Source organism: Corvus kubaryi, unplaced genomic scaffold, assembly GCF_017639235.1.
Source record: "Corvus kubaryi isolate FWS band 111438036 unplaced genomic scaffold, C.kubaryi_AGA036_p1.0 64866, whole genome shotgun sequence".
NCBI classification, from domain to species: domain Eukaryota; kingdom Metazoa; phylum Chordata; class Aves; order Passeriformes; family Corvidae; genus Corvus; species Corvus kubaryi.
In genome coordinates, this window is record NW_024581570.1 from 88,655 (window position 1) to 115,664 (window position 27,010).

The window sequence follows — 27,010 nt, forward strand, 5'->3', positions numbered from 1 at the left end:
CGTAACCCCGCCCCCTCGTGCGGCCCCGCCCCGCCGGCCCCGCCGTTCCTCCCGCCATGGCGTCCGCCGGCGGCCCGGACGCGGAGCGGCCTCACCCCAAGCCCTTCCTCATCGGCGTCAGCGGCGGCACCGCCAGCGGCAAGGTGAGGCCGCCGTGCCGGGGGCCGTGCGGGCCGTGCTGGGGCTGACCCCCGCCCCGGCCGGTCCGCGTGGCGCGGGAGCTGCGCGGCGCCCGCCGGGACATCGCCGGTGCCGGCCCCGGGGCTGGGCGAGCGCCGCTCGCTCCCCGCGTCCCGGCACCGGGGAGAGGTCGGGCCGGGGCACGGGCCGGGCTGGGCGCCGCGGGAAGGGTCGGGGTCCTGAGACCCCGTGCCGCTCAGTCCACAGTGTGCGAGAAGATCATGGAGCTGCTGGGGCAGAACGAGGTGGAGCAGCGGCAGCGGAAGGTGCTGATCCTCAGCCAGGACAGCTTCTACAAGGTGCTGACGGCCGAGCAGCAGGCCAAGGCGCTGAAGGGACAGTACAACTTCGACCACCCGGGTGAGCCGCTCGCCATCCTGGCCCCAGCAGGGTTCAGTCGGTGCTTGGAGCGCAGCTGGGTCTTGCGGGAAGTGCAGGAAGTGGGAAGTGTTGGGAGAACAGAAATGTGCTTTCCCCCACCAAAACATCCGTTTGTCCCTACCCTTGTGCCCGTTGTTACTGACGGCCCTTCTGGAGCCATGGAGAGATGCGGAGCATCCCAGCCCATTCCCCGCTCTTGAGAGGCTCCGTAATAAACCACATCATTCCCAAATCCTTTCCTGTTATTTCTTGTCCACACAAACAGCTGCTCCCCTCGCCCGGGGGAGTGCTGTGGATTGTAGGCGGGACAGGGAGCTGCCCTCGGCTGAAGTCTGGTGCCTGTTGGGTGGGTAATGGAAACCATGAAAGATGCCTGAGGTTTTCCAATTGGCTCTTGACTAACAGACAAACAAAGTTGCACAAAATTACACAATTACTAAGTGGGTTGATAAAATTATAAAATGACCAGCTTCACCTTTGGGATCTTAATTTCATTGTGTTGTAGTTGCAACTATTTCATTGTGTTGTTAGAAACAACAAACTGTCTCTTCCTTATCTCTGAAACCAAGCACAGCCATTGTCACTTGGGCAGGTAGTGTTGTGTTGCTACTGGTAGGAAAGAATAAGCCACAAGTTCCTTTTTTCTTGGTGAATACTGGGCAGAGGGTTTTTCCTTTGGGTCTGGAAAAATCCAAGCAGAACGCTTGATACAACAGCATCTGAAAGTCCTTCTCTTTAAACTTTCCTCTCACAGATGCCTTCGATAACGATTTGATGCGTTCAACCCTGAAAAACATTGTTGAGGGCAGAACGGTTGATGTACCAACGTACGACTTCGTGACACATTCTCGGTAGGCTCTGGCTTTGCCTGAAGTCCTGGGCTGTGTGGGGGTGTCCCCAGCCTGGGGATGGATCGCTTGGTGGTGGCACGAGGCCTGTTTGTTTAACAGTGTGCTCTGGCTGTTCTCTCCTGGCAGGCTGGCAGAGACGACGGTGGTCTATCCCGCTGACGTCGTCCTGTTTGAGGGGATCCTGGTTTTCTACAATCAAGACATTCGGGACATGTTCCACCTCCGTCTCTTTGTGGACACGGACTCTGACGTCCGGCTGTCCCGCAGAGGTAAAGCCCTGCCGTGCCCTGTTCCTTATCCACCCTCACCATGGGGCAACACTCAGTGCTTTTATCCCCCATCCCAGTTCTGCGAGATATGAAACGTGGGAGGGACCTGGAGCAGATCCTCACCCAGTACACCACGTTTGTCAAGCCTGCCTTTGAGGAGTTCTGCTTACCGGTATGGAGCCTTTAAGTAATTTAATTTGTGGGGTCTTTTTCTTTTTGGGAGGGGATAGAGGAGCAGGGTTGCCTGGGAATTAGCTGCTGTAGGTGCAGCAATGGTGGCTTTTGGTATCTGTATTTCACAAATCCCATGCTTTCCCCCCTGCCTCATGTCTTCAACCATTTTGAGCTGGTTGTTAAGGAACTGAAATGGTCCCTTCTGCTGGCAAAGCACTGTGGAAATGCCTCGAGCACGTTTCCTCACTGCTGGCTGCTGGGGCTATTTTAGTATGGGTCTCTCTGAATGAAACACTCCCACTCTCAGTTTATTCTTAAGTCTTGTAGGAAGAAAGAAAAGCTTGGTTTCCAGCAGCCTTTCTCAAAGGGAACACTGGTGAAAACCTGGGGCAGACCATTCTAGTTCTGCATGTAGTGTGGGGCCAATTTAGGTGCTCACATAATCAAATTAATTTGTAAAAAACCCTATGAGAACAAAATCCAGTATGTGGGTTAAAGAAGTTGGAAAAGGCTAACTCAGGCACCTCTTGCTCTAGATCAAAGGAATTCTGGGATTTTAAAACTAGTTCTTAGAAATGCTGAATTTGCCAGGTTTTTCCCAGCTGTGGGGGAAGAAAAAGCAGGAGTGCTATGGTAGAAAAGATCAACAAAACGTTATCAGAGGCAGGCAGGAATTTCACATGCACATTGGTTACCTTGGCTCTCAGCAGAGATTTAGCAAGGGCTTGCGAAATGCTGATTAAAACGAGCTCTTGGCAAACAGACCTTGCCTGAAATGGGCAATGTTTGAAGGCAGCTCAGAAGGGTAAAAGCAAGGACTCCACACCTGACCTGCTGCTTCTACCTGGTGACTCTCTGCAAAGAGACAGTAAGAACAATCTCTGGCCTTAAATCCAGTGCACATTTGCCAGTGTGATGCGTTAATTCATTTAGGTTGTTGCCGTGAAAGAGAGCCTTAACTTACAACCCTGGAGCACCAAGACCTTCTACCTTTGCCCATTTTTCTGGCCTTTGGTTGCTTCTTCCTGGAATGAAGCTGACTTTTCCCATTAACAGGCTCCACCGCTGTTTCTGTTTTGCAGACAAAGAAGTATGCGGATGTCATCATCCCCCGAGGAGTTGACAACATGGGTAAAAGGGAGTTGGGTTCCCTGATTTCCCTGGGGAGACACCTTTGGGGTTGGGAAGAGAGCAGGAGGCACGCTGCTGCCTTGAGTGCCTGCTCCTGAGGAAGGGATTTTTGCTGGAGGGGAGGGAGCTGCTCAGCCTGATCAGGAGGACCAGCTGCTCAGCCTTTGGAAGCCTCTGGAAAAGTGACCTGTTGAGGTCTGACCTCACTTGCAGGCAGCAGGCAGAATTTCATTTAAGGGCTTTGACACTTTACCGTGCCATAAATCAAGTCTCTCCTGATGGGAGAGAATTTGCTGAAAGTCCTTGCAAGGAGTTTCAAAGATAAACAGAGACTTTTATTTGATTTTCAATGCTTCCAGATAGTTGTTTATTAAGTCTTATCAGAGGAACAGAGCCACTAGCGTGACCCAGGTACAGCATAGAAGGAGGAAAAGTAGAAGTGAGTCCAATCAGCAAGATTTACACAGCCTTTTAAAGATATTTTAACCAATAGTTACTAAAAATGTACATTATTTTCACTTTCCTGCCAATTATTCAGTAACACGACTAGGAACTGCGGAATTTTCTATCCAGTCATTCCAAACCACTTTTACTGGAGAATATGGAGTAGTAGAAGAAGAAGAAGGTCTAGAGAACAACAACAATCCTCCATTTTGATATTTTTTACTCTTATCTATTTACTACAAAGAGAAGCCTAAAACCTCTAAATTTTTCACCCTGTGACAATCTTACATAGTAGTCTATCACCTAATTCACACCACTGTATTTTCTAGTTGTTGTCTGACTGTTGATAATTTTTTCCAAGGTTTGAAGCTAAAACAGTGTTGTTCAGGGGGGTAAGAACCCTTAAAAACAGGCAGAGAAATATTCTCGGCACTCTGGGTTCCTACAGGCTTGTTAAAACTTGGGTCGAGCAGGGCTGGATGCTCCACATTTTCTAGATAACTCAGCCAGGAAAGCCTTCATGTCCTGTATTCCCTGTTCCTCTCTGCAGTTGCCATAAACCTCATCGTGCAGCACATTCAGGACATCCTGAACGGAGACATCTGCAAGTGGCAGCGGGGGGCACTGAACGGGCACGGCCGGACGTACAAGCGGCCGTTCCCGGAGCAGGCGGAGAGCGGCGGCGTCCTGGCGGCCGGGAAGCGCTCCCACCTGGAGTCCAGCAGCCGCCCGCACTAACCCGGCACGTCCCAAGGGTTTGCCTCTGGTCCACACCAACACTGAAGACAACTTTGGGAAAGGACTTCCATGGAATGGTTGGTGAAGTGCCCTTTAAGTCGTCCTAGCAGCGGAGGGGATCCTGGTGGGAATCTTGTCTCAGAGGGGAGAGGAAGGGCTTGGCCATCTATCCCTCTTCCCTTCCAACCCCTCCCTATTCTCCCTGAGATGTCTGGAGTTGGTACTTGATGAACTGGTTAAAGGCAGTGCTACTTGCCTTTTTTTAATTTTCAAAGTGAGATCTAATGCTGAGACTCCCCTGAAAATTAAGCACTACCAGGTGACTAGTAAAATAGCCCATTCCCCTGACGACAGTCATCTGTAGCAGGAAAATCATCTGCCTCTTGGGTGTTTTTCTCTATCCAAGACTAGCTCACATGCTGTTCATTTTAACAAGCAGGTACAGCTTTTACTCTTCTCCGCCTTGTTGGCCCCTTGAGTTGTGGCCATGCTCTGCTGCTGGTCAGCCTCCTTCTAACCTGTGGGATCAGAGGGACTGACCTGTAGAGACACCTCTTCCTTGAGACAGGGGTGAGACAGAGGCTGTCTGGGACAAACGGGAACTTGCAGTTCACCAGGGGACAGGCCCAAGAAGTTGAGTGGTTCTGATTCCTAATTTATTCCTAAGCTCCTGAATCTTGCTACACTGTATGATTATTTTTTGTACCCAGATAGTGTTCTGTACCACAGTTACTGAATGTGTGAGCTTCAACTGGATTGAGTTGCTCATGGAAACAGAAACCTGACCTTGTCAGTATTAGTGTGTTTTAGTGCATTTCTGTACTGCTGGTTGCAAATTCTGCTGGGCAGAATCCGTCCACTTCCAGAGATGGCTGGTGAGGTCAGCAAGGGGGGAAACTGGGACTTGCAGGACCCTCCTGCTGGCACAAGCAGCTGCCTGGACATGTTCTACCCTCAGACAGGGTCAGAGCACTTGCCTTGCACTCCAGCAGCTTCAACTCAAGAATGTCTGGCTTTCTAAAAACAGCAGACAAGAAGTACAAACAGTGACATCCCAGTTTCTGTAGTTTACCCCAGAGAAGTGATACTGCAGCAGCGTGAAGTGTCTGTCTGGAAAAAAACAGCTGCAATGAAGTGCTGGTTGGACCTTTGAAAACGTCCTTGTGATACCGTTCTTGAGTCTGAACTTACGGTGTAATTTTAAGAATGAGGGTGGGAGGGAAATGTTATTAAGAGGAACTTTTTCATATTTACTAATTTTCTAAAAGCAGGGTTTGGCTGTGTTGGTTGTGGGTGTGTTACTTTGGCTAATAAATAAATGAACAGTGATCAGAAGTGACCATTTTTATAAAAGGTAATTCTGGTACTTGCACTATGCCAGCACAAAGGCATAGAAAGGAACACTGCTGGAGGGGCTCTTAACAGTTTTTTCTCCCCTTAACTCAGAATCACTACCTTTGGTTCTGCTGTGGCTGAAAATTTAGAGAAAAAACCCAGAACTTAAGAAATGCAGTTTGCACTTTCATCCCTATAGTCTTTTCAACACTGGCAAGGGGTGAAGGTTTGGTGTCTCAGTGATAGTTCAGTGGTACTTCTGCAGTGCCCAGGAGAAGGCAGATCATTTCCTGACTGCTGCTGGGTGCTGTTTAGCTCAGGGGGACATACTTGGAGTATGAGCTACTGCACTGAAGCATTAGCTCTCAGGGCTGATTACAGTAGGAGCAAAACAGTCACTAAAACCTACTTTGAATGACTGTGGTGTTGGATCATACCTTCCTCTGGGGGTGGGGGGGAGCCTTGAATAGCATTCGTTAGAGCAGTGAGGAACTGCGCAGCCAAGAGCCCCTGGGGCATGGGAATGCAGCTCTGGCAGCTTTGTGCTGCCCTGCAGGACCTGGAAATGGAATGTGGCCCAGGTACTACAGCCCTGCTTGGACACCTGCACAGGGACATCAGAAATTCCCCACTGAGCAATCCCAGTCCTTCACCTCTGCCTTCTCCTTCTCTGTGAATTCTCTGCTGGTGCAGGCCAGGCCATGGGCTGGGTTTCAGTGTTTTTACCCTGAACCCACGTGCACAAGTTGGAGCAGGTTTCCTTGTCAGCAGGATCAGTCCTACCTTGCCCAGAGTTCCTATTCCCATGGGATCTGAGGCGTAATGGCAATACTGCCACTGCTGGTAACAGGCCTCAGGCTTCAGATCAGTGCCACAAGGCCAAAGGATTCTTCTGGCTTTGGTTCAGTACATGGCTTGCCTGAAGCCTTGTTCAGCTGTAACAGCAATTTTTTAATGTCTTTTTATTTTGCTTATCTTCTTAAAAGTGATGCTTATGTCAGATGATTATAAATAGATAATAGTAACAAGTCATTAGTCTATGCAGAATGAACTATTTATAAATGTAGCTTAATGCTGTATTTACATAAATAGAACTGATAGCAGAGCACTGGAAGTTGGGGGCAAACAATGCATTGTTGAGGAATAGGGTCATGGAATGATGCTGTAAGGCTGCAGGGCCAGCTACTGCTTGTTAAAGATGGGCAAGGTTTAGAGCTGGGAAAACCTGGGTTTCAGGCATAACAAAGAAAACGAACAAAAGTATCTGATGTGTTGGAAAGAGTCCATTTATAGTGACTTGTATCATGGGATTGCAGACCACAGTGATAGAAAACACATGAAATAGCCCTAAATGCAATGTAGTGCCAGAAGGAAGAAACCACCATCATACTCCGGGAAAGAGAAGAAATTGTTGCAGCTCTTCCCAGCAAAGGAGCTGGGATGCTACTGACTGAAGTCAGCAACCTTCACACCCTGAGGGGCAGTGAAGGGTACATGTAACAGGGGCAGAAACTGGGAACTGTGCTCCTAACAGCTGTATTACTGTTGAGACCTTTTCTGTAACAGTGTTCCTTTCTTTTCTTCTCCTGTAATCATTAGATCTGGACTACCACAAAATATCTGATGGGACTGTTATAAGATTTCCATGATGTTAACAATAAACTCTTGACTTTGCACAGAAGGTGTTTCCTTTTGCTGTGACAAGGCTGGAGTGGTCACTGCTTTCGGATGAGGATGTTCCAGGTGTCCTTCCAGCGCAAGGCCTTGAGTTCCGTGAGGGCCAGCGCGGGCTGCCCGTAGGTCACGGGGCTGAAGGTGCAGTACACAAAGTACACCGAGGAGAACCAGGCTACAAGCAGTGCACTGAACATGCTCTTGAGCAGCACAGATCTGGGATGAGAGAGGGAAAGAGCACTCAAGTTACATCAAGGCTGGCCAAACACTTCATGCAAAAGACCTGTGCCTGGCAAATGCCAGGGTATGGCCACTGCTAGAAAAACCACTGCTTTCCCTGCAGCAGCTTGCCCAGGTGACAGGCCTGGAGAAAGAACTGTGCCAGTCCTCCTGTTCAAGAGAACTTTTCTGCTGAAGCTGAATACCTGCAGAGATGATCGGCAAGATGCTGCAGTACCACGGGAATGAGGAGAATCTGGAATGTGAGAGCAGGCAGGTAGTGGTACAGGAAAAGTGTTTTCTCCATCAGGAAGAAGGGCAGGTAATTCACAGCCCAGCCTCCACCACAGATGCCTCCCGCTGACACCCAGAGCTGCCAGGCATCTGCAGGAGACAGGAGATGGGCATGTCAGAGCAGAACAAGCCACAAGCCTCCACCTGGACACACACACACAGTGCAATCAGACCTTCAGGGATGTCGTAAATCTTCCTCCTTCGCCGTAGCAAGTACCACAGGGACAGACACAGGTAGATCAGAGCAGCAGCATTAGCTGAAGCCCAGGTGGCAACATTCCCAAGGAGGTGGATCTGGGCCTGCAGGATACATGATGGTCTAAGCCAGAAGCAGGAACATGTTGTGGTTTTTTTAGGTAAGTTTAAGTATTACCTACACAAACTTGCTAAATTAAGCTCCAGAATGTGCCTGCCTAGTAACCTGGAACAAAGCTGGTTGATAAACTTTGCTGCTTTAAGACTTGTGTAATGGAAGGCATTTAAAATATGCTATTGGAGATGCACTCATCTTCTAAATGAAATCAAGAATGGAAACTATTAAACTGCAATTTACCTTTAAAAAAAAAAAAAAGCACAAGCAGTCATGATTTAATGAAAAGCAAGTACTGTCAAAGCTGTATCTCATGCTAAAATAAATATCTCACCCCTTGTGGAAAATGTATTAATACAGGAAGAGTCCCTTGGCTGGAAGCTGCAGCTCTGCTCTGACTCCCTCTCCTGGAGCTCACATCTGAGCTGTTCTGCTTTCTCAACAGCTTCACAGCTACTTCTACCTCTTGTACTTACCCCCGAGGTCGGGTGGAGCCAGTAGGCAATATTGGTGTCCATTGTGATCCAGTCCAGGGCAGAGGAGCTGTACTTATGTTCTGTGTCTTCATTTTTTAATGTGAGTATTTTCCACTAGAAAAAGAAAGGTGAACAGAAGGCTTTCAGAATTGGAATAACAGGTGGGATAGCAGGCATGGGTGAAGAGCTCCAGATGTAAGATGTTAAGTTCCTAACCTGGGAGTGGAGAAACATTTTGCATATCTCATGTGGATACTGACCAATACAACAGTTTTATTTTGCTATCAAATGATGCACTTTCCTTAGTGAATTTCTACAAAGATAGAAAGGAGCATCAGCACTACTCACTGCATGTACCATACATGACAGCTCAGTTTCAGGCAGCCTCTGGGTGCCCAACCAATTTTCCTCCCCCTTTTTTGTTACACAATCACTCGGGTATTCATTACTGGACAGCTCAGGTCTTTAATGCCCTTATAAGTGCATTCAGACACATTTTTTTTTCAGTGAGGAAGCCAAAGTATCAGCAAGGATTAAACAATGAATCCTCAGACCCAGAGTCTGCAGAAATGCTCAGGTTCCTGCTCTGCAGCAGAAGGAAAAATGAAGGGAATAACAAGACACTCACTTGCAATTCTGTGAACTTTGCCATGAAGCTGAGGTTTTTACTGATGTCCATCTGTGTGGGAGAGTGGAGTTCCACTTCCCTCTCTTTTTGCTCTTGGCCTGGAAGAAAACAGCATAGCTCAGAAATAACCACATAACAGGCAGAAAGCTAGAAAAGGGAGAGAGCACATAGGCTCCTCACTCTCCCAGGAGCCCTCCTCCAATACATCATCCAACTGCAACAGCACTTGGAGGGACTTTGTAATGATTCTGACATCATGATAGAGCCAACTGAAGACACATACACACAGAGCCACCTTCACATCACCATGATGTGCCCCCAGTCACAGAAATCTGCCTCAAGAACATGGCTGAGACATACTTTTCCCATATCTGTGCTCTTCCACATTCCACACCATGCTCTGGTGGTAGCCTTTGGACAGCTTCTCTCCAACCACCTCCAGCTGCCGGTATCCCCACTCAGGTAGAGATGCTCCACTGAGCTACAAGAGGAAGATAACTTTTAAACTAAAAATTCTGCCAATCTGAACTTCAGGATGGAAGAAGTTCCCAGGCTCTGCCTGAGCACTGCATGACAGCAAGGGACTGCCAGAAAATATGTGAAGAGTCACCACGCAAAACTGTCTCAACAAATGCTACAGCCATAAAATCAGTGATTCTGGTAAACTTTGTAAAGAAGAATATCTTTAATTATTCCAGCTGGTCTCACAGACACAAAGACTCAGCATCAGTTTGTAAGCCCCAGTTGTGTACAATGGTCACAACCTCTTGAGAAGCAGCACAGCTTTGATGCTGAAAGGGATGAAGTACCAGTGTGACTACCTTAAAACACACGCTGCTCTTTTGTCACAGTGAGCAAGTTTATTGTTTCCTTTAATTTACTTATTGGGGTTATTTGTTATAGTGTTTTAGCTATTTTGGAGCAGAGTTTTTGAGATTACAAAAACTGCATGAAGCAAAAGCTACAGGCAAATAAACATAACCCCACTTGCCTTTAGCACTGCAGAGGTGTTCACGTGAACAAACCTCACTTCTGACAGAATTGTCTTCCACACATCCGTGTCAGACTCACGATTTACAATTTCCTACAACAGAAAGATGGCTTTTGATCCATGTTGTCTCAGCTGTTTCTGCTGGAGCATGATCAGCTCCTCCCCTCCCTTTGACCACTCACAACTCTCCAGAGGTTCTGTGCTGGCATGGAGATGTTATAATCAATATAGCAGGAAACTTCTTGGGCGTGGGGGCTAAGAGGGGCAGCAACATCATGCCTAGAAAACAAATAAAGGAAGATCCTCCACCACCATTTCCCAAATACATATAAAAAGCAAACCCATATGGAATTGGCTTAGACTGGATTCAGTAATAAAGCAAAAAGTAACTCACTTATAGAGATTGCACTGTTTACTCTGAGAGAGAGCATTCCCCACAACCAAGAGCTGCCAGGAACAGGCTCAGAGGAAGCCAATGCAGATGCCTGTGATTCCAGGCTGGAGAACAAGCACTGATTGTGACAAACAGAGACGCTGTTCACTGGGGTTTCCAATAATGAACAAATTAGATTTGGAAGGGACATAGCAAAAACCCAAGCTCAGAACAACCCCCTTCCTAATCTGAGTGATATTCAAGTACACGCAGATGCCCTTTGGGAGGCAGTCAGGAGGCAACTTCATACTGCAGGCTTTCAAAGCAGGCAAGAATCTCTGGCAATCAGCCACAGCACAGCAGATTCTCCAGCACATCTTCCTAACTTCCAGAGCACATCCTTCGGGTAGCAGCATGCCATCAGTCAGTGGAGTTGGCTTTGGGTTAAAAGTCACCCAAAATACTGAATACCTGCACCTGTCTGGAGTGGGGGCAGTGAAGAGGTGAGGATGAAGATGCATAGAGGGGACTCTGTATTTAGGAATCTGCAAAACTACCGTGAAATGTGAACAACTGTGAAATCCTCTAAAAGCCATGAGTACGGAAGAACAGAAACAGTAAGCAACCATTAAGAAGTTTGTGATTAGGATCAAATTCCACTGCCAAGTCAACCAGAAAAAAATAAATAAGCATACAGCACCCTTCCTCTGGGCCACAAGGATGCTTTATGGAACTAACCACATGAGGCCCCTCCTAGGCTCACTGGTGTAAAAATCCACAAATAATAGGCAGTTTACGTCATATCTGTGCTTCAACCCCTGAGTGGTTATTCTGAGAGCCAACCCAGCAGAATGAGCCAGCAGGCTTGGCACAGCAGAGCACGAGGAAAGGACTTACGTGTTGAGGTAGCGAGTTGTGATGCCATGGACCAGCTGCACGATGTGCCCGTGCCTGACGGGCCGCGGTGGGTTGCTCACCACCAGCTGCTGCCTGGTGAAGGGACACCCAAGAGAAAATGGTTAAATTATATGTATCTTTATGTAGAACACAACCTTGTCACAACCAAGTTGTTAGGTCATGAAGCTGCAGGCAGGGACAGACATTTAGGCAAAAAAATGAGAAATTAAAGCAGTATCTAGGTTGTACCAGAATGGAAACAAAGCTCATCAAGGCAAAGGTGAGTTAAGGGCAGAATGAGTCAGAGGATCAGTAATGGGATACTGACACTCCAGGCATTAGGTCAGTCTCTGAATCCAGGTCAGTCAGGAGTGAATTAAGGTTATTCCCATGGCACAGCTGTTTGGTGGCTTGTGTGAAACACTAAGTGCTTCTCTGGGTCTGATGGGTACTGTATTACAGCTGATGTCACTTTGGCACAATTATAGGAGAATTAATGGCTTTCTCCACCATACAGAGTAAACTCTCACCTTGCTTCTGGGCAGGGCCATGGCAAGGGGGAACACTGCAGTTCACTGAACTGCTGTCTGTATTTTACTGAAGGACTTCACATCCTCCAGTGCTCATAGGAGTGTTTTGAGTTTGAAGAATTATAAGAATATATCTGGGGTCTGTGGTTCTGGTAAAGCCCCTACTTGAAAGGTTTGCACCATGGACAAACTTTCCCAATGAGGACATGACTTGTAATGGCACACAGTCCTTCTGGTAGGACTCCTTATAAAGTTCCCAGAACAATGTAAGAAACCTACAGAAGCAACTTTTTGATCAGTATGGAATTGTATCACTCAAGGGCTTTTACTGGCTAAACAAGAGCAGAGAGTCCTGCTCTGCACTGACAGTGACAATGGCAAAACACTTCAGCACAAACCAGGCCTCTCAGGTAAAAGCACCACTTGGAATCCTTCCCTATGTGGCAGATCTTACAGCTCACTCCATGCTTCTAATACAAAGAACTACTCATTTTTCAAAAGTGTTTTCTATTCTTTTCTGAGACTCATTCAAGTTTGATGAAACTCATCAAGACACTCTAACACTACGGCTCACACACTTCAAAAAGCAGAGCTTCCCTTTCATGCAAAACACCTGAAGAATCTCCGCTGGTCCTGTGAGTCTTTCAAGTTCCCCTTGTGCACAGCACAGCCCACGTTCCGACAGGAGCAGTTCAGACAGGATTTGAGAGTTCTCAATAATGCTTTTACCACACTGAGGAGGATTGTGCAAAGAGCTGCAATCACTTGCTCAGATCACCCAAGGCTTCTGCACCCATAAGCAGCGAAGAGTTATGTCCAATCCAATCCAAGCCCTGGCTGGGTTTTGGAAGCATATAGATTGAATTTAAATTTCCTGCATACTCACATTCCAGGATCTTTGACGATCCACCAGTTGTTCACATCCTTGAAGGGATAGCAGGTCACCTGCTGTTGATGGGAACTCCCTCGGCCATTCTCATACCTGCACAGGAAGTTACAAAACCCCACAGAAGTGTAAAGGTACATTGCTGCACTCACCAGTGCCAGCAATACAAACCAGCACCACATCACTGATCACTCCTACAGAACACAGGGAATCTGAAGGATTAATGACGACATTGCCAGCACCTAAACTGCTACACTTGGACTGGCCGGTGAAGCAGCAGAGCCTGCTTCCACCCTCCCCATACAGACCCCAATTGCTCACCTGATGGGGTAAGTGTTGGTGTGAGAATGGAGCCAGCACTGCACGGGCTTGCCCAGCACGTTCCGCAGGGTGATCTGAGAGCCGTAGGCCACCTCTGAGGGCTGACCCTGAGTGATTCGAGCCAGCCCACCCTGAGAAGGGTAAGGACAGGATAAATACAAAGAAGAAACCACCCAGAGGCTGTTTAAATTCTATTGAGTCACATGCCACTTCAACACAGCAGTATCTTCACACAGTGCCTTCTCATTTGGTTTTATCTACCAAAATCAAGTCTTGCAGCACCATACTCAATAGATAGTAAATAGACACCTAAACACCTAAAAAACTAAGACTACAGGGTCTCAGGAAATCCCTAAAGCCATGTTCTAAAAGACAGGCTAAGAACTCCTATCGTATACCACATCACCACATGAGAGTTCAGCACTGTATCTGCTTCTGTGGAGTTTCCCGTAGGAAGGGACAAACCTTCAGCAGAAGAGTGAATATATTGCTCTTGGTTCACTGGGAAAAGCTTTTCATCTGTTATTAGGATTCAGTCATTATTGCTTCACCTTAAAGCAGTACTACAGCAGCAAAATAGTTAAATGACATAAAAGGGAAAAAATATGCAAGATCAGAGGAACAGGACTGAACACCACCTAATAGTGAACATTTCCCCCTCTTCTCTCTAATAAATCAGTTCCAAGACCACATTTCCTTTACCTCTAAGCTGGCTTGGAAAGCACTTGTCATGATCTGGTCATGAGGCCCAGAGCGATACAGCAAAGCCAAGTGAACATAGAAGAAGGAGAGGTACAACCCCATGGGGATGATGATGAGGGCCAGACCCCGGGCTAGAAAATGGCACAGCAAGGAAACCTGGAAGAACAGAGAAAACTCACTGGTTCATGCTCTAGATATTAAAAATTCCAGAACACTTAGCTTGTTTTGTTTTTTCTAAGTTTTCCCCACCACTTTCATTCAGCTGTAACTTTGTGGGCCACTGGATAACTTCCAGCAAGGATTTGAAGTGGAGCTGGCAGGATTGTGTGAGACAAGTGCATGTTCTGAGTCACACATTACCAAGACACAGATAACAGCAGAAAAGACAATCACACACACATATTGTTCTTAAACTTAATTCCATCTTCCTCAGCAACTGAGCTGAGAACTGTGCTAAGACAGGAGGGTTTCCAGACAAGGAATTTTAGTACAAAAGCCAGCTACAGACAGCAGTGTTATCTGTGGGCTTGAAAGGCTCCTGCACTGAAAAGTTACAAATAATAAATTTTGCATGCTGTGCTACCTACATTTGACAAGTCCTGGTCTCCTATCATGTGCCAGAAGTGGAGTCCTGCAATGGCCAAGAGCAGCATATAGGTAAACAGGCCCATATATTTCACTCTGAAAAGAAAGTGCATAAAAAATGAACATGGTTAAAAACTACACAATTACCTAACACAAGATATAAATATGCAAACATTCTCTTGAACAGGAGGCATTAAAGTCCAGGTAAGATATCATCACTTACCCAACTGCACAAGAACAGGCTACTCCAGTCAGCAAGAGCCAAAACCACCAGCTTCCAGAGAAGGCACTTAAAGATAAATGTATTAAATCACTTGCTAGGCTCAGTTTAAAGATAATTTTACTGTACTAAGGATTACTTCATCCTCTGCAAGGATCAGAGAACAAAAGAGACAAATATCTCTAAACTGAATGCCTGTAAACAGTTATAAAGGAGCATTAAGTGACCTGATATCACCAGTGTTTCTGAGCACAGGAGGAAACCTTCCAGTAAAAAATCTGCTTGGGCAAAGAAGTGCTACCTTTTAGATTTTATTTCTATAAAATAGATTTTATTTCTATTTTAATATTAAAAAAAGACAACCCTGCTAACAGTAAAATCAGTCTTTAACACTGCTCAGGAGAAAACATCTGGGCAGCCATACGAGAGGTCAAAGCATTGGATTTTACAGACAGATGAAGTGAGTTGCCGAATGGTTAAGAGGCATAGAAAAACACAGTCTGTGACAAAAAAAAAATGTCACCATGAGAATATCCAAAAAAGTGGGAGACAATTCAGCTTTACCTGTGCTTTTTCAAATTGTAGAACTTCAGGTAGGACAAAACTGCAAGCAGGATAAAAAAAATCAGTATTGATTCCAGAAGCATGAACCTTGATTGAGTGATCAGAGAGTTCTCTGTTGGAAAAGAGAGACAGACACAAAATTAGAGAAACTTCTCTATAGGCAAGTGCTACCTCAGACTTTTAAATCGTTATCTAACAGAAGGACCTGCCCTTTTAGGGACAGCCCATTCCTACTGGCTGTAATGGGCAAGTGCTGGGTTTAGAGGGACAAAAACCTTCCAGCAGGAGCAAATTACATGGCCATAACTGTTTCCAAGACAAAGAGCTGGGTGAGCAGTCAAGTCTGTCAGGAGGCAGATAAAGCTGCTGTACTTCCTACAAAGGCAAAGAAAATCAGTACTGGGAAATCCAGAGAGGTGCTTCTCAAGGCAGAGTCCAGGCAGTGAGCACAGCAAGCAATGAGCACCGCAACAGAACTGCGAGAAAGGAAGCTGCAATGAGCCAGAATCAGAGCAGCTGGTAGCTAGGAGAGGTGTCTCTTATCAGGCTGCTAAAAGGCTGCTGAGAGGCTCTTTTCCTCTCAGGCAGCTGGCAGCAGCCCCTCAGAGAAACAGAACCAGCTGAGTTGTACACACCAGAACAGTGTCAAATCACTGTGCTAAGGACATAGGCTGGTTTGCTGCAGTTTGGACATGAAGAAATTTGATGAGCTCTGACTGCAAGTAGGGTCGTCCTGCTGTTAAAAACCAGTATGTTGTAACTCATCCTGCAAGCCTCTGAGGAAGGGAGTACAGGCCTCCCCTCCCAGGGGCTCAGTGGAACAACCTTACCTAAGAGAATAAGAAGAGCAGCTCCAAGTGCAGCACAGTGGGAGAAGTGCAGTTCAACCAAAATCTGGTAGGCTAAAGGCACACAGAGAGCACCAGCCAGAGCTGGCAGGAGTCGCAGGGACCACACAGGAACATTCATGCTGTATTCTGAAACAGAAAACAGGAAACAGTGATGCACCAGTTTGGAAACTTAACTGCAGAGAGGACAGACCAAGACAGAATTTCTTAGCTGTTAGATGAATCTAACTCCTACTTGTACTAATTTGTCCATCTTGTATTGCTTAAACTGCTTGGCTGATTTAGAAAGCTTGTGCTATGAATTCATAGTGCTTTTAGCTTGTGCTAGAGACCTGCAGAAGACTTATTTAAAAAGAGAAGTGAAGGTGTTGGATAAAGTGTTACTTCCACTAGACAGGCAAAAGGAATCTGTCAGTTGCTGAAATTTTGCTTATTTTCTCTAAAGAATGAGACAGTTGAAAACAGCTCTTACCAGCTCCGATCCTGTTCCATAGGAAGTTTCCATCAAATCCTCCTAAGTAACCTACAACATGAACAAGAGAATTTCCAGTCTCAAAACATGTATAAAACCTGGTGCTAAATTGGGAACCATTTCCCAAACACACAGCTTTTCCTTGCATGAAGGCCCTCTTTCCCAAAAGGGTCCTCTTTGATACTGTTCTGTCTGCAGCAATGCTTGAGAATGTGCAGAGGCACAAAGAATATAAATTGGGAACAAGGGATTCTCAGTGACAAAGTCAGATGTATATTTAATCCCTCCCTCCCATACAGACACTTTCATGTTGTGATAGCTACAGAAAGGAACTGAGGCTTGTTGCCTATTTCTTGTCACTAGCAGTTCTCATCTTACCTTTCTCTTTATCCAAAGGACTAGACAGCAGTGAGGTGATGGATACATGGCTTCATCATCCCCCCTCTACTCATGCAACAGCCCCCTAACAATCCTAAATAAAGGAAAACTCAATTCTGTCAAGCTCAGAGTCTCTCATTTGCCTTGTGCCCTCCCCCCATAACTGGATCTGATGATTCATTTCTAACCAGCACCTCTCTCTTCCACAGGAACACGCAACAGGCACTTCCCAGTTCCAGGAGACCTTACCTCCCAAGGCCAGCAGCATGTGGCCAAAAGGTGGGCCACTGTCATCCACAAAGAAGATCCTCTTCATGTAGAGTGAAACGAATTGGCCATAATAAACTTCATCAAACCTGAGACACCAGAGGCAGAAATATGTCAAATCTAACTGGAATTATCCTGCAGGGATACTTGGAAAGCAAACACTGACTTGTTGGCAGAAAGCTAAGAATGCAACGAAGCACTGAGGCTTTGCCCCTCCTCCTCAGGGGGTTTTATTAGGGAAAGACTATCACCATATTGGGATTGTGCAGCCTGGACAAGAGAAGGCCCACAGGGGTGACTTAGTTGTGGCTTCCTGGTACCTGAAGGGAGCCTACAGGAAAGATGTGAAGAGACTACAAGAGCCTGGAGTGGCAGGACAATGGGGAATGGCTTGACACTGACAGAGAGTGGGCTGAGATTAATTTTTAGGAAAGAATTCTTCCCCATGAAGGTGGGAAGGCCCTGGCACAGGTTGCCCAGAGCTGTGGCTGCCCCATCCCTGGAAGGCCAGGTTGGACAGGGCTTGGAGCAACCTGGGATAGTGGAAGGTGTCCCTGCCCATGGCAGGGGGTGGAATGGGATGAGCTTTAAGGTCCCTTCACACCCAAACCAGTCTGGGATTTTGTGACTCTATGATTTACAGAGGCTGACATCAGCCAAGCTGTGCTCTTCTGCTCCTGCATTCTTACCCACAAATGTTTGACAGACAAGTTTGTGTCATTCAGGTAGAAAAGAAACTTTACTCACACCACAGCCCGTGGATAGCAAAACCCCCAAAGACGACTTATTAATCCCATCACAGTCAGTGCCACGAGGTTCACATTGATCTTTGCAGTGACCACAACTGGCTCCTTCAGAAACCCCAACATCCTGTCAAAGGTTTGTCTGAACCTTCAAGAGCAGAAGAGAACAGCAGTCACCCTTTGGCACACAGAGCTGAACACCTCACAGAAAGCATCAGGCCTAATTTCTGCTACAAGCAGCTCATGGTAATTCGTTTCCCAAAATCCTCTTGCTCTTCATGATCTGCATTTCTATTCTATGTACAGGACTAATTGTAAAAAAGTTACTAAACTGACATACTTTTCATCTGCCCTGCTTCTGCCTGCAGTAGTAAGCTAGAAATCCTGTTTATTCTTACACTGGTTCTCCAGAAACACAGCAGCTTAATTCTCCAGCCTATATTCTGCTTTGTGCAAGCAAACCTCACAGCTCAAATTCTGATGCTACTGATGGACAACCCATGTGCTCAGGCACCAGATTACCTCACTAACTGAGCTATTTAGAGCTCAGGTAGCTTTAAAAAACCCCTTAAACAAGTTACTTCCGTGCCAACTTAGGTATTTGTTTGGGGGTGGGGAAGGGAGCAGCAGACCCCTCCAAATCCCCTCTGCCTTACAAAGCTGGTTACTGGAGCACACATATAGGTGCTGTTTAAGCAGAAGTGCTAAAAGCTAGGTCAGAAAATAACAGAGAATCAGCGCTGTGTCTCCTCACCTCAACACAACGGAAAGTTACCAGAACAAATCCATCTGCGTGGCTTTGATCAGGAGAGAACAAAGCGGGATGCGAGCACATCACCACCATCCAGAGCGGTGCCACTGGCCTGGTTTCTCTCTGCCTACAAAACACAAGCGCTGCGTGGAACAGAGGTTTTCAGGAGCCCTTGGCAGAGCTGTGCTCCCCCCTGGGCTCTGTCAGCCCCTCGCAGGCGCTGGGACCCCGGGAGCACCTGACGGAGGCCCCGCTGGTCCCCCAGTGCAGCTGGGCTCGGAGCGGGTGTGCAGCACCACCTCGGGCTCCTCCTCAGGGCACCCTCAAACCCCTGCCAGGCTCTGCACCCCTCATCAGGGGGCAGCAAGACCACCGCCCCACCCCGCCTTGTTCCCTTTTCAAGCTCTCGGGGGGACAGCAGGACTGCTGACCGCACAGCTCGCCCTCAGAGGGTCACTAGGACCCACCGCGCACCCTGGATCCAGCCCTGGATCCTCCCTTGAGTGTTTTTGGGGGCCAAAGGAACACCGACCCGAATCCCCCCCACCCTCCGGAGACATCAGCCCCCCCCAGACCTCGCCCACCCCCCTCAGCTGTACGGAGGTGATGGGGGCGAGTGACCGGCGGCACTGCGGAGCCGGGACCGGGAACACGACCGGGACTAGGACTTGGGATGGAGACCAAGACGGGGAACGTGAGCAGGATCAGCACTAAGACCGGGATCAGGACCGGGACCCCCCCGCTCCTCACGGGCCCCACGCGCCGGGGCGGAGGCGTGGCCCTTCCGCGCGCCGCGCTCCACCCGCCCCCTACCTGGCGACGCCGGATGTGACGTCAGGCGCACGCTGCGACGCGGGGCGGACCCAGAGGAACCCGGATGTGTTACCATGGCGACGCCCGCGTGTAGCGACCGGGCCCGGCCCCCCCGCAATGGCGGCTCTGAGGGCGCACGGTCATAGCCACGGACCGCGGCCGAGGGCGCCACAGCACCCCAAACACTGTGTCCATCCCCCTCCCCACTCTGGGGCATCAGTGGTGTGCCACCACCATTCACAAAAACTTAATAGAAAAAAAAAAACCCGCCCAGGTTTCTAACTAAAATAACCAGACAAGGCACTGGGGAATTTGAGAAAAGCATAATCTGCTTTTTTTTTTTTTAATTTTTTTTTATTTAAATAAGGAGAATTCTTTCATATGGAAAGAGCTAATACAATCACATATTTGAAAGGAGAAACAATAGGTACTGAAACGAGAAGGGCAATAAAGAGTGTGCCGCAACTGGCCTGGTGATTCCGTGATTCAAATTCCGGTCCGAGTAAAAGTTTCCAAAAAATATAAACAGGTTGCACGTTACACAATTATCCATCGTCTGCCCTTTCAAATATCTGGTCTACATGAAAAGACAAAGAGAGGAAAGGCCAAAAAAAATTTACTATACAGGTCATGAAGTTAAAAGCTTTAAGGAGGACAATATCCCCTTGAGAAACAACAAATGCAATTTATACAGAACCAGAGGGAGGATTCCAGCTAAGGACAATGCCTCGAGACATGCTAAAGGGTGAGCGCCTCACTGCTGCAGCTGTGATTCCTGGGGGAACAGCCAAGGACACCTGGAGCAGCCAGAACAAGCCAAGCGAGTGTCTATGGCCACTGGGAAAACCTGGTGGTCTTTGGATTAGAATAAACAACAAAAATAGCTGGACTCTACCGTCTCTTTTTTGCTTCAGTAAAATGCACCTTTTCTGTCCATGGGCCACAACTAAGCACGCTGGTGGCTGTTGTGAATTAAATTTTATTCACAAATGCAACTTTCTTATGAAGAAACTGGGCTGCTGAATAAAAAATAACCAGTGCTACAAGGAATTAACCTGTGCTTAACCAGCCTGGAGTAAAAGGGAGGGTTAAGAAAATGCAACAGAAGGAGGTCCTGGCATGCAAGGGTGCTGGCTGCAACGTGACTGGAGTAGCCTAGAGGTGAGACACAGCAAAAACACTCGGCTCAGTTTGAATACCTATCTATAAACACACAGGAACCACAGGGCAGCTTGTAGCTTTGCAGCATTCCTGTAAGGAAGGTGTTGATGGAGTGAGTGCCTCTGTGTGAACACCACACACAACGGACAGCAAACACATCCAGAGGTGCTGACACTGCACAGCTGGCACAGCCAGGAGCAAGCTATGGAACATCAACAGCAATACCTGTGTCACTGGTGACTGTGCTGCTTCTGCTTGTCATTTAAAATATACTGGAGTGCTTTTTTACCCCCCCCCAGACTTCAACGTTGATTTATTTTTAAATGAAGAGCTAACAGCAGAAGTGGTGAGGAAAGCAGCACTGACTGGGGAGCTGCTGGCCATGACTCACTGTGTGACAGGGAACTGATCACACAGGGGCTTCAGACCCTCTGCTGAACATGAGCAGCAAAGTCAGCCTCTGAACATTCCTGCTTCACCCACTGTTGCTGGAAAGATGGATTCCACCTTTCCCTCCCACTGCACCCTGCACCTTTCCCAGCAGAAGGAAGCTGCAATTTGGTAGCTGACTTCCAGTTAAAGCAAAAGCAACTCACAAAGGAATAAATCAGCAATAAATCAACCCTTCAGGAGTGCAGACAGCAAGCAGAAGGACTCTCTGTAACTGTGTTGATACTGTGCCATCTCCATCCTCCTCTCCATGCTGGATTTTTTATCAGCATTCCAGCTCCCTTGGCATTTCTGCTCCTTTGAGGATCAGAGGCTTTTCCTTTTGACTCCAGAGCACCACAAACTGCACTAACCTTGAACTAGCTTTAAACAAACAAACAAACAAGCAAAAATATATGCCAGAGAAGGATATTGCACCGTAGAAATTTGGGCTCTAAAACTGCTTTCCATCACACAAAACTCCACTAAGTGAGAGAGTCTTGCCAACTGCAGCTGACAGTCACGCAAAGGTGAGGAATGGAATGAAACTCACATGCATTTCTTGGCCTTTCCTGCACAGAATAATTCAGACATAATATATAAATAGAGCAGTGAAACAATTACTTTTTCACCTAGACCTACAACATCAAATACGTATAAATAAATTCTAGTGTTTTATTCTGTTGGGGGAAGGAATGGAGGGATTAAAAGAGAAAGAAGGGTGACCTTTTTCAACAGGAAGTTTTGTAGTTCTGATGGCATTTACACCAGAGGGACTGCAGTAACTTGGATCTTGCAATAACCCAGTTTCTCCAACACGTTTGACCATTCTGAAGTCATACAGGTGGGAGGAAGGAGGTTAATGTCTTTGTAAAGCTGAAGTAGTGTGTCTAGAGTCGGGAAGAGATGAGAAGAGGGGGGCTCAGGTAAGTCTCTTTAGCCATTAGTTAAGATTCAGGGCTCGTATTAGCTAGGGCCAGCTGGGCAGAAGGATAATAAAAAAATCCCAAACAGACAATTCTGCTGTTTAATGGTATTTCAAGGGAGAAAATACAAATGAAGGTGGAATGACTTACTGGTGGTGCAATCTTTGGAAAACACTGGGAGCAGGACTAGCAGATGAGGATGCAGGTCTGGGAGATGTCTGAAGGTTGGGGGAAATATTTGTCGCTAAATCTCAAACCCTGTACTTTAAGGAGGATGCTAGAGAGACGCTGGCACACTCTGCTCTGAAATTAAAATCCATAAAACCTAAGAAAAAAAGAGCTCTTATTTTTTCTTGAGTACCATGCTATCCCTTTCCCTTCGGGTTCTCTGCCATGATCCATGGGGACACCTGTGCAGAGGGGACATTACTATGCCTAAGTTAGTTTAGGTTTCTAAGCTCTTTAAAGCTACTGTATAAAAATCATATTTATGCCTAGCTTAAAACTTCAAATGCATCCTTACAAAGTTACAAAGGATCTTTTTCCAGAAAGGGAAGAGGGAGGGAAAAAAAAAAAAAAAAAAGGCAAACAAAGAAACAAGAACACCTTTCAGATCCCTTCCCCAATACATTCTTTGTTCAAAATATCTTCTTTGGAACCACCACCAAATGACTTTCTGCCACCCAGCAGAGGCTGACGCACAGCCCATGAGCAAGCTATCATCTCCAAAAATGGTTCTGTCCCTCACTTCAGAGTGACCAGCCTACTTTACATTTTGAAAGAGCTAAACAACACAAACCAAGTTAGCTGAAAGTAGTTTTTACTTTAGACTACCATCAGGTGAAGGACTCCAAGCCCTTTCAGGAACTTTTAAGTCCGTCCTAAAAAAATCTACGTATACACACGCGCGCACACACACACACACGCACATAAACCAAAACCAAACAGCCAAAGAAATAAAACCCAACCTCTCCCACTGGGATCTTCCTTGTGTAGATCATCAAATACTGGAGAGGAGTGGTGAGGTGACGATGCTGTACACACACTGTATGCAACTGCATCAGAGTAAAGAACCCTTTGCTGTTCACCTGGGGAAGGAGAGAAGGATGATTCCAAACTGCCTCTGTAACCATGCGCTTCCAACCCAAAACAGGAGGTTCCAAGTGTGCCTTGCAGAGGGGCTCCCTTACCAACACGTTTCTATGCAAATTTTACAAAAGGCTGTGGATTAGAGGAACAGAAAGTAAGACTCAGGGAAAAGAGCAAAGCTTAGGAGAGCAGCCCCGAGGGATGGACACAATATAGGACAAGTCTCAGGAGACATGAAGAATTCAAGCAGCCAAGGCAGGGAGCATGAGAGAGCATCACAACTACAAAAAGTAGTCCATACAGACCCGTTGGCTCTAGCCAACTCTTCTGACCCATGTGCTGTGAGGAGAATTTTTTTTCTTCCTAACATGTTACAAAACACGTTTTGTAAATCTATGATTTACATCTTCTTGTGTGTTTTGCAGTCGCTAAAAAAATCCGAAACCCGCAAAAAGGAAAAATCAAACCCCTAGATCTGTATGAGTTTGCAACAGAAATTTGGTGGTTTGGTTTTTTTTTCCTTAAAATGAAAATGCCGAATTTTATTGTGCACAAAGCACCCCAAAGCTGTGTTGAAGTGGTGCAAGTTTCAGGATTTATGCACTGATATACTATGTCTTTAGTACACATTTACTCCTAATGCAAGCACTGCTTCTAGCGTCAAACAAAAATACTGAAAAATTAACAAATGCCGTAACTGTCCTGGTTTTTTTTAATCAAATAGTCTGAAAGACTAAATCATCTGGGGAAATAACCCAAACAAACTCAAACTCTCAACATAGCACAGAACCATATACAAAACTAAGCAGTTTTGTCAGAACACATTTTAGCTGAAGGGAATTCTTTTCTGAAAGGAATGAGGAAAGCAGAAAGAAGGGGGGGAATGAGAGAACATATAAAAGTTCTGCTATAAACAAAGATACAGCTTTTTTGTAAAAACCTCAGCTGCCTTTAAAATGAAAAACCTCAAACTAACCCCTCTCCCCCAGTTGCCACTCTGCTGAGACAGAAGTAAGGAAGGAGAAGGACGGGCTTTGCCAAGTGAGCGATCACAGCTACCTGTGGATGGGGCATGGGGGGGGAAATAAAAAAAAATGGCTAAAGCCACTTAAAAGTCACATGATTGGTTTGTTTTAAAGCAAGCAGGTCAATGTCGTATCCACTGTTTCAAACTGCTTTGTTGGGAGAGGGGCTTGAATGATGTCGCTGTAGTCAGTCAGTGTGGGGTGGGGATAGATCTGGTGAGATTTTCAGGACATACAGTGGGGTCCAGTCTAAGCTGTGGTGCCTCTCAGGCAGCAGGACCAGCCGGGCATCAGAGGTGCTCCTAGGCCTTGCTCTCCTCCACTTTGACTGCCTGAGGTTTGATCGCTCCTGTGCGCACTGGCTTCATCTGGTTTGTGGAGGCTGTTTCTTGCAGCTTCACTGCTCCCAGATTGGCTTTGTTATCATCCACCCGCTGCTTTGCCTTTTGACACAAAAACCAAAGCATTAGCTAGGACAGACACCTCTAGGCAGACAGAATAAGCAAACTTCATGAAAGACATCAAATTTGCTCCTGTAACACCTCACATTTAAGAATCTCAGTGTCTCACATACTTGGCAATGCAAGTAACTCATAAATATTCTACAGTAGAACAGGTAATCCTCTAATCTCTCCTGACTTTCAAACTACACAGCATTACTCTTGGACTCAGTAGAACACCCACCTAGCCAGGGGAAAATACCAGCTCCCACATGGACCTTCAGTTAACACAGGCCTTTCTACCTTGCTGCCTCTCCTCTGCAGCCCAAGGCACAAACACAACAGTGTAGAAGAGCAGGTATTTTTGGGCTGTACAAAGAACTCAGGTACACTACCTGTTGTACATAGTGTCCTTGCACAGAGCCCATGCTCACTGCTGGTCCCGACGGCTTCCCGCTGGGGCTGGCAGAGCTAGGCCTGGAAATCGAAGAGTCGACAACATTCATGGAGTAAATTCTACAATGGAACGAGAGCCTTATTCATGTGTGAAAGTAAAAGAGACAGCAAAGCAGCAATAGACAGGGCACGAGTTTGTGCTGTGCAGATCAGTGAGCTCCACAGTCCAAACGACAACACACAGGCGGGTTAGGAGAGAAAAAAAAACCAAAAAAAACCTGAGTGTCCCAAAAGCCTCAATGACCTGATGTGTATAGACATATGCACTCCCATCTTCAGGACCATTAACATTTATTCAATGATCCTCTCACCTCCACAAGGAACAAAAGCACACACCAATTCCAACCTTTGAGATTTGGTGAACAGGTAACTTTATGCACTTCCCACAAAGCACCACGTCAGATACACACACTGGCCCACACCCAAAATGAAAGCCATGACCATGCACTCAGATACGAGCATTTGGATTGAAGTAAGCCCATTCCAGACATGAAGACCCAGGTGGATCTTGTACAGGGATGATGGGTGCACCACATGTTTCTCCCCCATCCTGACTAAGGAGCCCAAGTTCTGTGAACATCTCACCTGTACGTGTGTGAGGATGGTACAGACCCTCCGGAGGACATGCTCTGTTTACCATCGGAGAAATGAAACCCTTTCATTTCCATCTGGGAGGACTACAGAGGAAAATGAGTGAGAGAGAGTATCATCTTTGCATTTACAAATCACTCATTACTTCATATAAACACTCAAGCCAAATCTTTGCCCTTCTCCCCATTGTGCCCATTAAAAGAAGTAGTATTTTTCAGGTGAAGAAAGTGAGGCTTGTAAGTGAAATAATCTGTTTGTATTAAAGCACCAAGCCAGCAGCACAAGCAAATACAGAACCTGGAAGTTAACTGCTGTGCTCTCTCTCCCCTGTAATAAGACAAACTCATTATATGAATCCATCAAACCAGACATGACATTAATATACCTACTCAAATGGACAAGCTTCACAACAGAGTGAAATATCTGGGCAGTATTCCAACTGTGTCTGGAGCTCACCACCCCTCAAGCACTCTGGGGAAACCTGTGTAAACATGTAATAAAACTGGAGACTCCAAACTGGATCAAGGCAGGATGTGGCCCCCTGGAAACAGAATGATGACCAGCAGCAAAACCTGAAAACTGCTGGCTTGCACTTTGGAGATGAGGGGAAAAGGGTTCCTTCATTTTAACAGCAATCCTTGGCTTGGATATTTAAGGATCCCAAACAAGCCATTCTCCCCTTTAACAAGCAAGAAGTAAAACTTCAACGCAGGAGGGGTTACTGAATGCCATGAGCAGCACCAGGACTTAATCCTTACCTCCCTGCTGGCAGCAAGAACAGAAGGTTGGGATCCAGGAGGGAGGATTCTTCGGGGAGCTCCTACAGGCAGGTTTTGCCCCTGAGGAAGCTGGATGGACTGTGGCAGAAGCAGGGGCTGCTGGCCAGAGCCGTAGCGGGGCAGAGGCAGCTGGGAGCCAGGCACAGGCATTGTCAGCTGTGTGACAAGGACATGTAGTTACCTCAATGGCAGTAACAGTCTCGTGTTTGACATGCTGCCTCCCAATACCCTGACAGCACAGCCTTGCCAACAGGAAGCTCCCAAGCAGCGCAGTCTGGCACAGAATAAATTCAAATCACTGTAACGGAGGGACTTTCACACTGAAATGGATGTTCTGGCAGTGCTGCCAACACCCTTATCAGCTGGGTTTATAACATGCCATCAAGTTAACATAACTGCCCTTGGATGGGGGCTTTCCTCCATTCCTAGAGCCCAGTTTCCCAGTCTTCCTCATGGTCACTTCACAGGTCTGTTTTCCCTTGATACAATGCCAGTGTCAGACAGCGCAGTGTCACGTGCTTTTGTTTTTGTGTTTGCTGCCCAAGCCAGAAAATCTCCTACACTTTTACACCACAACATTTTGAGGATCGGACCTCTAGAGAAAGCAATGGGGACCTCAGCTCCATGTTTTGTGGTGAGCTTCAAACCAATGATGGATGTAATTAAGAG

General features: G+C 46.8%; 3 protein-coding genes across 14 annotated transcripts in view; 1 reads left to right on the forward strand and 2 right to left on the reverse strand.

Annotated features, from left to right (window-relative positions):
* The first annotated feature begins 17 nt into the window (after window positions 1–17).
* LOC121672702 (uridine-cytidine kinase 1) lies at window positions 18–5,497 on the forward strand. The gene is made up of 7 exons (XM_042045473.1): window positions 18–143; window positions 381–540; window positions 1,316–1,412; window positions 1,539–1,681; window positions 1,759–1,853; window positions 2,938–2,986; window positions 3,981–5,497. The coding sequence occupies exons 1-7, from the start codon at window positions 57–59 to the stop codon at window positions 4,166–4,168; spliced, it is 819 nt and encodes a 272-aa protein (XP_041901407.1). The 5' UTR covers window positions 18–56; the 3' UTR covers window positions 4,169–5,497.
* Window positions 5,498–6,768: 1,271 nt separating this feature from the next.
* LOC121672701 (protein O-mannosyl-transferase 1-like) lies at window positions 6,769–19,473 on the reverse strand. Of its 3 annotated transcripts, none has more exons than XM_042045471.1 (21): window positions 19,446–19,473; window positions 18,636–18,759; window positions 17,886–18,029; window positions 17,121–17,227; window positions 16,494–16,544; window positions 16,004–16,150; window positions 15,174–15,285; window positions 14,613–14,678; window positions 14,392–14,485; window positions 13,805–13,960; window positions 13,103–13,233; window positions 12,782–12,877; window positions 11,366–11,458; window positions 10,278–10,374; window positions 10,096–10,188; window positions 9,465–9,585; window positions 9,105–9,202; window positions 8,477–8,590; window positions 7,864–7,990; window positions 7,603–7,780; window positions 6,769–7,393 (listed from the first exon to the last, which is right to left on the reverse strand). In XM_042045471.1, exons 3-21 carry the CDS (start codon window positions 18,005–18,007, stop codon window positions 7,219–7,221), a joined length of 2,178 nt encoding a protein of 725 aa, XP_041901405.1. In that variant the 5' UTR covers window positions 18,008–18,029; window positions 18,636–18,759; window positions 19,446–19,473; the 3' UTR covers window positions 6,769–7,218. The 3 variants fall into 3 exon arrangements, with proteins under 3 accessions (XP_041901405.1, XP_041901406.1, XP_041901404.1); XM_042045472.1 differs by lacking the exon at window positions 19,446–19,473 and adding an exon at window positions 19,208–19,427; XM_042045470.1 differs by lacking the exon at window positions 19,446–19,473 and having other exon boundaries at window positions 18,636–19,162.
* A 283-nt stretch (window positions 19,474–19,756) lies between these two features.
* Window positions 19,757–27,010, reverse strand: part of LOC121672704 (protein PRRC2B-like) — a 46,889-nt gene continuing 39,635 nt past the window's right edge. For 7 of the 10 annotated variants that reach the window (XM_042045476.1, XM_042045477.1, XM_042045480.1 and 4 more), the window contains exons 29-32: window positions 26,321–26,497; window positions 25,557–25,648; window positions 24,911–25,031; window positions 19,757–24,518 (exon numbers count right to left, since the gene is read on the reverse strand). In XM_042045476.1, coding sequence (XP_041901410.1) covers window positions 24,378–24,518; window positions 24,911–25,031; window positions 25,557–25,648; window positions 26,321–26,497 — 531 coding nt within the window. In that variant the 3' untranslated portion in view covers window positions 19,757–24,377. The other 3 variants (XM_042045483.1, XM_042045482.1, XM_042045484.1) reach the window with 2 other exon arrangements.

Bases quoted from the DNA above. Each gene is read 5' to 3' on its own strand.
- LOC121672702 (XM_042045473.1), top strand. From the start codon at position 57: ATGGCGTCCGCCGGCGGCCCGGACGCGGAGCGGCCTCACCCCAAGCCC. The intron at 144-380 runs GTGAGGCCGCCG...CGTGCCGCTCAG, and splicing joins GCGGCACCGCCAGCGGCAAG to TCCACAGTGTGCGAGAAGAT. The intron at 541-1,315 runs GTGAGCCGCTCG...TTCCTCTCACAG, and splicing joins GTACAACTTCGACCACCCGG to ATGCCTTCGATAACGATTTG.
- LOC121672701 (XM_042045471.1), bottom strand. From the start codon at position 18,007: ATGTTGGGGTTTCTGAAGGAGCCAGTTGTGGTCACTGCAAAGATCAAT. The intron at 15,286-16,003 runs GTAAGGTTGTTC...CTTTTCCAACAG, and splicing joins TGCTCTTCTTATTCTCTTAG to AGAACTCTCTGATCACTCAA. The intron at 7,394-7,602 runs GTATTCAGCTTC...CTCTCATCCCAG, and splicing joins CTTGCCGATCATCTCTGCAG to ATCTGTGCTGCTCAAGAGCA.